Genomic DNA, 11,173 nt, shown 5'->3' on the forward strand with positions numbered 1-11,173 from the left:
TTTCGCCCAGCCGGGTTAATGGCATTAGAGCCAAATCCTGCTTTGCCGGGGGCTGGAGAGGGGGGCCCCCCCCCGGAATCCCCTGGCCTCGCCTGGCCCCGGCACGGAGCTTCCCGATGGTGTGTGGGGGGGGTGGATGGGTGCGGGGATGGGGATGGAGCCGAGCCGGTGCCGGGGGAGGCGGGGAGGGAGGGCGGGGGCGAGGCGGGCCCGGGGCGGGCGGGGGATGGCGCTCGCCGCTTTCCCCACCATAAAACGGCAGGGCCAGGGCCGGCCGGGCAGAACGGAGCGGAGCGGCGGCAGCGACCGACACCGACCGGAGCGGCCGGGCCGCCCTGCGGAGGTAACGGGGCCGGGGGGGGTCCCAGCCCCGCTGGATGGAGCGGGCGGAGGGAGAGGAGGGTCGGTCCCCCGGGCGGTACAACGCCGGGGAGGGCTTGGGGACGGCTCCGGCTCCTGGAACCGGTGTCCCCGTCGGTGTCCCGCTGGGGTGTTGTGGTTTTTTTTGGGTTTTTGGGGGTTTTTTTTTGTTTTTTTGGTTTTTTTTTTCGGGTGCGGGGAGGGGTTGCAGCCTGCCAGCAAAGGTGCCCTGGGCATGAGGGAGGCAGGGGGGTGGCTTTTCTTGTGTGTGACCCCCCCACGCACACACCCACACACCCCCCCCGGTCCTGCCAACTCCTAGCCCTGCTGTGGGCAGCCCTCAGCCTCCGCCACCCGTGACAAAGGGATCTGGCTCCTGCCGGAGGAGCTCCCAGCACAGGCGGGCTCCCGCCGGGTTTTCTGTAGCCGGGGAGCAGCGGGGTGGGCGCATCGTCAGGGAAAGGGACTAAAAGCCGCTGCGGGAGAGGATTTGGGAAGCTGGAAGCCAGGTGGACCACGCCAACCCTCTGTCCGGTCTTTGCAGCCTCTTCCTTGGCAGAGGTTCGCCCAAGTCACTCCTTGTTCAAAACCGATTCTCCCTGAACATCCCTACGAGCTGGGAGGAGGCGTGTGGCCATGAAACGCAGGCTCGGCTCTCCCCACCACCCAAAAGTGCCCACAGAGTTTTATTTTTGCCCTTTAGTTTCTCTGAAATTTGCGTTAGGATCCTGCTGTGCTGCTCCCGTGAAGCCGTACGGCAGGACACAAGGACGGGGCGAGACTTTGTGTTGTTTCTTGGCTGTGGGACCAGTCCCCGGGGGGGTGCAGGCAGCTACTGCCAACTTCAAAGCAGCCCCAGGGATGCACTAACATCGCACAGGGGAGTGGGCAGAGCTGGAGGCCAACCCTGCCAGGCAGTTCAGAGCAGTGCAGGAAAACCCCTTCTCTCCGTGGTCTCCCAAATCCCTGCACAGAGCACGGCTCAGCCAGGCTGGATCCATAGTCCGTCTGCTGAACCAGGTTTATGTAAGCGCTGATTTGCAGTGTCAAGAGACGCCTATGAATCCGCTTGCCTTTGGAAAAATGTATAAAAACATGGCATCTGGCCCGAGGCTGTACCAGTGTTTGTCTTGGTCCCAGCCCCTTGGAGAGACCCTGCCATCTCTCACCTGCTCTCCGCTTGGCCTCGAGTCTCTGTCGAGTACTTTCCAGGAGCAAGGACAGAGCAGGAGTGCCAAAAGGCACTGTCGCTCCGTCCTTTATAGTGTATCTAGCGTTGCTTTTCTGGCAGACCTGTGGGCGCTCCTTGCGTGGGACCATAAACTCCCCTCCAGCTCACTGGCTCGGCAGGAGACGCTGCGCCGTAATGCGGTCCTCCCTTGGCACGCTCAGCACCTCCTCCTGACCGGCAGGATGCTGGGCCAGGCGGGTCGCCGGTCAGACCCAGGGTGTGACGGTTCTGGCTTTCCTGTTATTAACATCAGTACGGCGTCGCTGAGCCTTCCTCGGCAAAGGTGCTGAGCCCCAGCCCCGGGACCTGACCGTCGGGAGGGCTGCGGGTGGAGGTGGCGTGTTCAGACCACGGACAATGCTCTTCCCTTCTTGTGCCGCAGAAGGGAAGGCGGCATTAGATAATGCTGCTTATTTCCAGAGCCAGGGATTGGGGAGGAGAGCTGACTTCCAGATGCCTGGAGAGACAGGGGCCTGATCCTGCACTGCTTGCTGACCCAAAGCAAGTGCGATGCGGCTTGGGATCAGTGGGACAATGGGCTGCGTTTGCTGGCAGGCTTAACGTTGGCACGTTGCTGCTTTTTTATTGCAGGTGGGAAGGCAGCAGTAGCTCACTATGGCCCTGGCAGACAACACGGGCTGTGCCAAACCCAGCGAAGAATTCCCCTTCCCTGAAATCATTGAACTCAATGTGGGTGGACAAGTCTACATCACCCGCCACCCCACCCTGGTCAGCGTGCCTGGCTCGCTCCTCTGGGAGATGTTCACCCAGAAGAACGTCCGCTCCCTGGCCCGCGACAGCAAGGGACGGTTCTTCGTGGATCGGGACGGCTTCCTCTTCCGCTACATCTTGGATTACATGAGGGACCAGCAGCTGGTGTTGCCCGACCACTTCCCGGAGAGGAGCCGCCTGCAGCGAGAGGCCGAGTACTTCATGCTGCCGGAGCTTGTGAAGATGCTGGCCCCCAAGCTCAGCAAGCAGAACTCGCTGGGAGACGACCCATGCCAAAGCGACCCAGAGGAGCTCTCCCCCAACGCGGATGCCACCCGCAACCTGACCTCCGCCGGTGCCACGCTCCCCAGCGCCGTGGCCGGTGGCCCCGGGGGGACCGTCACCACCGGCACCGGTGCTGCCAGCACCGATGTCCGCAGGGCAGGTTTCATCACCATCGGCTACCGGGGCTCCTACACCCTGGGCAGGGACAGCCAGACAGATGCCAAGTTCCGCAGGGTGGCTCGGATCATGGTCTGCGGCAAGACGTCGCTGGCCAAGGAGGTCTTTGGGGATACCTTGAACGAGAGCAGGGACCCGGACAGACCCCCGGAGAGGTACACCTCCAGGTACTACCTCAAATTCACCTTCTTGGAGCAAGCCTTTGATAAACTGGCCGATGCTGGCTTCCACATGGTGGCTTGCAACTCCACAGGCACCTGTGCCTTCGCCCATGACCAGACAGATGACAGGATCTGGACCTCTTACACCGAATATGTTTTCTATCGTGAGTGACACCAAAAAACCCCACCCCACAAACCGAACACCAACTCTCCCTTTCTTCTCCTGTGCTGGCTGTTGCCTAGAAGGTAGACATCCAACCCTCGAATCCCAGTGTCCCCCCTCTGCCTCCTTTTCAGTTTGTTCTTGGGTTTTTTTCCTCCTCCTTCCTCCGTGTTGAACCTGTTCAGCTCTTCCTCGTAGCAGCTGCTGACCACCAACCTTCTTCCCTCTCTCCGACTTCTGCAGTAGCCGCCTGTAGCTCCCAACCCTCCCTGGATGTGTGGACTTGGACACTGTCGTGTACGTGTTTTGGGTGGGAGGGGGGGATACACCGGACTGTGTTCTGGGCTGGGATTCCTGCAGCTGGATGAGCTCGTCCGTGTTGGACGCTGAACTCGGCTCTCATGCCCTGTACGCCGTGCAGCTCCCTGGGAACATGCTGCCTACACTGTATTTGATCTGCCAAGGGGTTTGAGTGAGAAAGTGTTGGTTTAAGGACATGGAGAAAGGTGGGAAGCGGAGAGGAGGGGGGGGCGGGGGAGTGGGGTGGTGGAAAGATGAAGCCTCGCAGCACGGATATATTGCCATTAGCCCATGTAAGCAGCTTAGCGTTTAGACTGTCAGTGCTTGGGAAGGTTAAAGATGCACCCTGTGTTTGCAGTTCTGATTCGAAGCATCACTGCTGCTCTGGGATGCCTTGGGGTTTTTTTTGGGGGGGGGTGGGGTGGGAGGGGGCAGATAGACAGATGCTCTGTTCATGCATATGTGGAGGGAGGTGGGGGGGGGAGGCTTTACACGCTGTAGGGTGTAAAATGCTTATACATCTCTCAAACTAGTTGGAGGTCTGTCAGAAAAAAAGTATCTTCATCTTTCCTTTGGAGTACAATAGCGACGTGGACTTCAGGGGGATGGGCTTGGGTCGCGCCGGTGAGCAGCAGTCGGGCTCAGCTGCAGCCCCGACTTCACAGACTAAAGGGAATCTTTGCCCAACATGAAAATCTTTGCCGTTTTGGCAATCTTTTGCAAAGGTCTCTCCAATCACAGCTCTCCACGGCCTGCTTTTGGGCCTGGGGCTGGCTGCTGCAGCTTTACCGTGCCTGGGCAATGTGTAATAAAGGAACAAAACTGACTCGCCTCCGTCTTCGTGTGCCAGGGTGCAAAGGCGGTGGTGCTGGGTGTGCGCTGTCTGCACCCAGAGGTGTTGCTCGGGCAGGGCAGCAGCGCTGGCACTTGGGCAGGGAGCAATGCGTTTTAGTATATCGATTCAAATACGGAGGAGAAGGAAGGCAGACAGACTTACTGGAGCCCCCTGGCCCTGCTCTGACACCCTCCTCCTCTTTGAACCCTCGCTCCCATCCCAGCTGGGCTGGCTTGCAGTGCAGTGCATCCCTGCAGGGATGCTGATGCAGGCGCTGGGGTCCAGAATTACCCACCCGCCTGCAGACCAGCCCCGGATGATGCGTTCATCCCCATCGCTCAAGCGGGGCCTCGCAAGCTCTGGCACAAGGGGTCAGCCTGCAGATCTCGGTGACATCTCCTGCGGGTCAGCCCGCTCCCCTGATGTCCCCAACCGCTGCCCGCTCCTGCTCTGTCGCTCTGCCAGGTCACGGCTGCCTCACACCCACCATCCATCCCTGGTCCTCCACCTCTGGCTGCTTTTTGAGCAGCCCCTGTGAAGCTCTTGGTGCGGGGAGCTAAAGGATCAGCTCGCCCGGCTGGATGCCGGCCAAAGGGGCATTTCTCTTCGGGGTTCATTTGGGAGGAAGGTTTGCGGCCGGTTTCCGAAGAGGTGGGAAGGCTGCAGTCTTCTGGCACGCAGGGCGAGCAAAAACTTTACGGCGAGGCAGTCCCTCTCTCCTGAAGAAGGGGAAGGCTAAAATGGTATTTTTATAAGGGCTTGTTCCTCATTGCAACAGCATTTTGAAGAGGAAATGACAACCAGCTTTAAAAAAAGAAAAGAAAAAGGAACTTGAGCTCTGTGGAGAGAGAGAGGCCAAAGGACAGAATTAAAAGCTTTTAAATAAAGGGGGAGGGGACACACACTCCATGTTTGCTTGTGGGTTTTTTTTTAACTAAAGATTTTCTGATCATCATTAATTAGGACTGATTAGAAAAAGAACTTGCTGCCTTGTGAGAAATGCTGGTGGTTTGATGTTTGCTTTCCCCCTCTGGAACTGGACTGAAAAATTGATCTTGCAGGAGGAAGCATTTTTCCTGAGGGAGAAACCATAACGGCAAAGTCAACATTTAGGTGGTTTTGATCTGCCAGGTTATGTGATCTGGACTGTTAAACCTAATACCCTGAGTGAAATACGATCAGAGCGGAAGAGTTTACTTTTGAATCATCTGAGTCTGACAGTTTTCATGAAAACCAATACTTTGTGAAAAAATACTTTTGTTGAGATATATCTCAACAAAAATACAACAGATCTGGGTTTGTTTCTTTTCTTTGCCTGTATCTAGTAATGGAAAGAGTGTCCATTTGCTGCTGCCTATGGCTGGGAGGGGAACCTGGTTAATTTGATCCTTAGGAGAGATCATTTGCAGATAAATGGTGGCATGGAAAAACATCTCTTTGAGGTCCTCACCCTCTGAACAATCATGGCAAGTCACTCGAGCTGGGCAAAAAAAAGCAGGGGATGGCTGAAGTTAATTGGGAAGCTCTCTCAGTCTCCAGGGCTTCAAGGACACAGTGCAGAAGGCACTTTCCTGATGTCGCCCGTTTTGCTGGCTTTTCCTGGGAACGTGCCTGCGTTTCTGTGTGTTTCCAGATCTCGAGCTGCCTGCTGGACCATGGTGGTCTGTCTCTGGGTTGGGCTTGTTTAGGTACTTAGCTGTCCTTGAGCTTGTGATCTGTCCTCAGCATCTCCCACCATCCAGGACGTCCATAGGGACTCAAGGGAAAAATCAGGTTTTGTTCAGTTTCCTTCCCTCCAGCCAGCCCTGGCTGTTGGACCCAGAGGTGCTTTTCTCTTCCCAGGAAAGTGGCACGACCCTGCCCTTCAGGCCCTGATTTCTGCCAGTGCACAACTGGATTAAGGCAGTGCTCCCCAGCTAGCGCCGAAGCATCACACCAGGTCCTGCTAGAGGCACTGGCAGCAGAAGCCTGCTCCTATCTAGGAGCTCTAAGTGAAGATCTTCCGTGTGCACGGCCGGTCCAGGGCTTTGGAGAGGAGCCGGCTGCCCCCAGCTCAGTCGTGGGTGGCTTTGATCCAGGATCGGAGGGCTGGCACCTCCGAGCAAGGGCACGTGGGCCGTGCGTGGGCAGCGCACACCTCTAGTAAGAATGGGTTGCAGGTGCGTTGGGGGATTAGTCACGTTGTCTGCAAAAGCCCCGGGCCAGGAGGGATCCCTGTGATTATTTTAATCTGACCTGCACTGAGCAGTCATCGGCTTTTCTGAAAGGAGCCCTGCTGTGAATGAGAAGTGGGGACTGTGTCTAAGCTAGAGCTAGTCCGTTCCCAGATGCCAGGCCACCTACCACCTTGGCCTTGAGGATAGTTTTTAGGATAGCATAAAAAGCCCAAAACCTCCCAAGGGGGGGGTCTCTGTGCGGCAGCAGGTCTGTAGTGGAAGAATGCGGACCACGGTGAGGGAGAGTGTCCTTTGGGAAGGCGTCTGGTCTCACTGCAAAGCTCAGCAGCTGCTGAGCTCACCAGAAACCAAGGAATGTTTTCATAAAGGGCTTTAAGATTTCAAAGCTTGTTTTCCCTCTGAGGGTTAATGTAACTCACCCTTTCATTTGGAGATCCCCAGAAAATCATCCATCCCAAAATAATATCCCTCGTTCAAATGAAGCAGAACATGAACTCGGGCCGGGTCTGTGTTCCCAGGCGAGCACCCTGCCCACAAATTGCTGGTTACTCGCTCAGCGTCTCCTTTGGCACAAAAACCTGCAGGAACGGAGCTTTCCTCATAAGGAAAAGCCAAATCCCATCTGTCTCCATCAGATGCTTCTGCCACCCGGACAGAACATCTGAAAACATTTTATCTCCTAGGTCTGTCTTCAGCCCCTCTCTAAAGGGACCCCCTTGGGTGGCAGAAAAGCCCTGCCCTGCCCCAAAGCTGAGCTCTCCCCATCCTGCCAGCAGCCAGGAGGCAATAAGTATGGAGCAGATCAGTACTGGGGGACTGGGAAGAGGACAAGCAGGGTCCTGTGGGATCCAGAGGATGAGAGAGGCTAGAGGGGAGACACAGAAACCCCTGTCCCCAGCCTAGAAATCCCTTCCTGCCGTGGGAGACCTGAGAAGCCCAGGCTGAGCGCGCCACAAAGATCGAGACTTGATTGCAGTGTTGAAATAGCGAAGGACTTGCTGATCAAGAAGCACAGGAAGGGTAGAAGCAGCAGTAGCTGGAAGCTGGGACTAACCTCTTCTAATCTGAAAAATAAACCCCCCCAAAACTACCTTTACCAGCATGGGTGTTCACCACTGAGAAAAACTATCAGAGAGACGGGGGGTTCTCCAGTTCTTGGTACAGAAACCGCAGCCTGGATGCTTTTCTGTAGGAAAGGGTTTAACAAAACAAGCTTTTAGGCTCAGTTTAGCAGCTGACACCAGTTGGCTGCAATGTGCAGGAGGTGAGACAATACGCAGAGCGTTGCTCTGCCCCGGCCAGCGGCGGAGAGACCTCTGGGCCTCCTTCCTGGGGCCGCGGGAGAAGCAAGAGAGGAAACGCAGCTGAGCAGTCGATGTTTGCATTTGCTGGAAGTCGCGAGAGCCAGAAGATGCTTTGGGTTGGGTAAGCTGTTCCGGCAGCTGGCGGAGAGCTGCAGGAGCACTTTGCAAATGAAGCTTGTTCAACGTGTGCTGACAGCTTGTTCTGAGCTAAAGCAGGTTAGGCTTTGTGACTTTGTGACATGCAGATGGTTTTCTTAAAACGCTCTTGCAGTTAAAAAAGTTTTGCTTACTTCTAGGTGGTGGAGGGCTGGGAATTATCACCCCCTGTCCTCTGGGAGAGCTGTACAGTATCTGACTGAAATATGTTCTTGCAAATAGATTAAACCAGATTACATCTAAATCATATTTGAGTCCACAGCACAACCCCTGCCTCCCAGATGTCTGTTCCCTCTCCCTCCTTACCCTTCTCCAGGCTAGATACACTGTGATGCAGAGTCCCCTTTGCCAACAGCATCCTTAAAGTGACCCTAAAGGGCACATTAGCCCCCAACACCCCGGGGCAGCAGGGCAAATCTGCCATCAGAAATAATTTTTCTTCCTGTTCGTGGACTACTCTAGAGCATAGAAAACTTAACTCAGCCCCACAGTTTCCTAGACTCAGCCCAAAATTGGGTGATGTGGTTCAGCAGGAGGCAGAGGAGCATGCAGCAATTATAGAGGATAAACACAGCTCTTTACTGCATACTGCCAAGTGCCATCCTCTCTTGCAATTCTAATCAGAGACACAAAAAGCCTCTCCTGCCAGCAGCGTGAAGAAAAGCATTTGTATGGAAAGCACAAATCACCTGGCTGGTGTTACTGGAGGAGCTGCACAAGCCCAGCCTTCCTGGATTAATTTAGGAGCTCTAGGAAAGGCTGATCGGGGCTAGCAGGCAGGGATGATCTGATGTTCCTGATCATTGAGGCAAGTGAGATGGAGCCTGGCCTTGTGGTCCTCACCCAGCATCATTTAGAGGACCTCTTTGGGAAGGCAAGGAAGAGGAGCACCTTGCATCCTCTTTCTCTAGACCCGAGATCCTTGGCATGTTCTCCCCAGTTGATGCCACAGCTGAGTCCAGGCCACCCATGCCTGATGGGAGAAACCATATCAAAGCCACCACAAGAGAGGACAGAGACTGGCACAGCCTGCCCAGGTCACAGCAGCTCAGCTCAATCCCCTGCCCAGGGCCTTTTGGAAAGCTTAATGGTGCCCACCTTGGTGCCCACCCCAGGGACCATGGCTGGGAAGAACCACAAGCATGCAGAAGGGTGCTGTAGATTTTGGGGCCATTTCACAAGTGGAGGCGAAGGTTCAGATGCAACTTGGGATGCACAGCCTCCGTTTCCCAGCCGTCAGGCAACCCAGTTTGCAGGCTGCTCAGCCCCTTCTAAAAGTGCAGGTCCCTTCAACATTGAGGAAGCTGCCCCCAGTGCCTAGATGGTTTCAGCTCAATTTCTTAAGGAGAAAGATTTGTGTAACTTCACACACCGTGTTCCTTCCCTTTTCTTAAAGAACCTGAATTTGCGGGCCAGTTTCACTCCAACCTGACAGTGTTTCAACTGTTAGGAGCCTGCCAGTCGCATGAAAACGGGTTTTAGGGTATAGCAGACCTCCACAAATCCCTCTCCCCCTGCCCAGAGCATGAGCTCAGCCCTTAGACAGCAAAACCACACGAGAAAGCAGACTTTGTGGGCTCCCTGCCCTCTGCAAGCTCCACAGGCAAGCAGCCTGCTGAGCCTGTGTAGGAGCTGGTGAGCCCTGGAATGCACCAGAGTCAGGTTCGTGTTTAATTTACAGGTCCCCTGTGAAGGCAGATTGAGGTACTGAGCAGAGCTGGAAGATCGTGGATGCTCAGATGCTTAAGGCTTATGCTTTGAGCCTGTAGAGCATTCACTGCACCACTGCCTTGGGTGGCAGCTTGCCTGTACCAGCTCTTCCTTCATCCCAGCGTGGTTTGACCAAGACGTGTGGTCAAACAGCCCCCGAGATTAGAGAGGTTAAGGGCAATCCCTAGAGCTTGGCAAGGCATCAGAGCTAGAGATGCAGCTTGAGACAGGCAGCGGTCTTGGCAGACGTGAGCACACTGAGCTGTTAACGGAGGATAACCAGCCAGAGACCTGCAAAAGAGCTGCTTCATCCACAAAACTCTGCAGCAAGTCTCTGCCTTTCACTTGGATCTGGAGGGAGGCAGCAGTACCATTGACAGAAGGAAAAGTCCCTAACGGAGAGACAGCAGGAGAATTACTGGGACAAATGAGTGGGTTTCTAAAAACAAGAACTTATTCTTTATTTAAGGAAAGGGAACATAAAATCCAGAGTAAAGCTCAATGGGAGGGCATGGGAGTCTTGCAAGCAACCTTGGGGATTTCTGCATGTCCCATTGCTGCAGAGCCATCCCAAAGAGTCAGCCCCAGGGCACGCAGCCACAAAGCCACCATGCAGCCCGGCCACGAGGGCCACCAGAACCTGGGAGCGGGGATTGCCCTCCAGCCGGGGATTTTGGAGGGGCCCTTGTGCTCCATGCTCCACAGAGGAGGCTGTAAAACCTCGGTGCTCCTAGCAGAGCGGGACACAAAGGAGGGATGGGCAGGAACAGCCCTGGGAGCTCCCAGCGGAGGACAAGGGAACATTGCCTTATAAAGAAGCAATAAGAACAACCAGCTTGAGGCTTTGCTATTCCCCCTCCACACTCGCCAGCCTCAGCTCCTGCCCCAGAGCAGGACCGTGGGGGGCTCAGCACCGCTGGGGTATGGCTGGTGCCCTTCCTCGGGAGGGGCTGGTGGACATCTCCACCACACCACTCTTTCATCCCCAGCATCTTAAACTTTCTCCATCCCCACTCAAAACAAGGGCTGGGCACGTGGCAAGGAGCAGTTTTGGGTGCTGCAGGGCTGCTTATACCCTTTAGGGGCAAGAGGAACACCCTTGTCCCCAGGGAGGGATGCCTGCAGGCACTAGCAGGGGCTACCACCGTCCTCCCCTAACTGCATCCCGTGAATGAACACTGAGGGCAGAGAACCACCCCTTCTCCCAAAAGTCCCTCGCAGCTAGCTTTTCCCCCCACCCGCACAGCCTGCACCCTCATTTCTCCTGCTCCCAGGGCCCCTGGAGAGGGGTGGCTGCCCCTCCAAAGCTCTCCCTGAGGGGCAGGGACAAGACAGAGGTGGCATAGCCAGGATGCTCATTCCCTGCCAGTGTCCCAAAGGACAGAGACTCCCTAAACAGGGGACAGTGCCCAGGACTGCAGCTCAGCCTCCTGGATGGAGGAAGGCTGCTATCTAGGATCTGCAAAGATCACACTGCTGCTGTGCCCTGGCTCAGGACTCCTCTGGGCTGGTACAAGCACTTGCTTCTGTCCCACCGACTCCAAAATGCATGCACTTATATGCCGGTCTGCTAGAGCTGCAGCGCTGCCCACCCTCGAGGCGA

General features: G+C 55.7%; 1 protein-coding gene across 1 annotated transcript; it reads left to right on the top strand.

Moving 5' to 3' along the window:
* Positions 1–278: 278 nt before the first annotated feature.
* On the top strand, positions 279–8,679 carry LOC142043035 (BTB/POZ domain-containing protein KCTD12-like). Its single transcript, XM_075053702.1, has 2 exons — positions 279–343; positions 2,183–8,679. Exon 2 carries the CDS (start codon positions 2,207–2,209, stop codon positions 3,095–3,097), a length of 891 nt encoding a protein of 296 aa, XP_074909803.1. The 5' UTR covers positions 279–343; positions 2,183–2,206; the 3' UTR covers positions 3,098–8,679.
* The last annotated feature ends 2,494 nt before the right edge of the window (positions 8,680–11,173 follow it).

Source organism: Buteo buteo, chromosome 22 (genome assembly GCF_964188355.1).
Source record: "Buteo buteo chromosome 22, bButBut1.hap1.1, whole genome shotgun sequence".
In the NCBI taxonomy this organism is placed as follows: domain Eukaryota; kingdom Metazoa; phylum Chordata; class Aves; order Accipitriformes; family Accipitridae; genus Buteo; species Buteo buteo.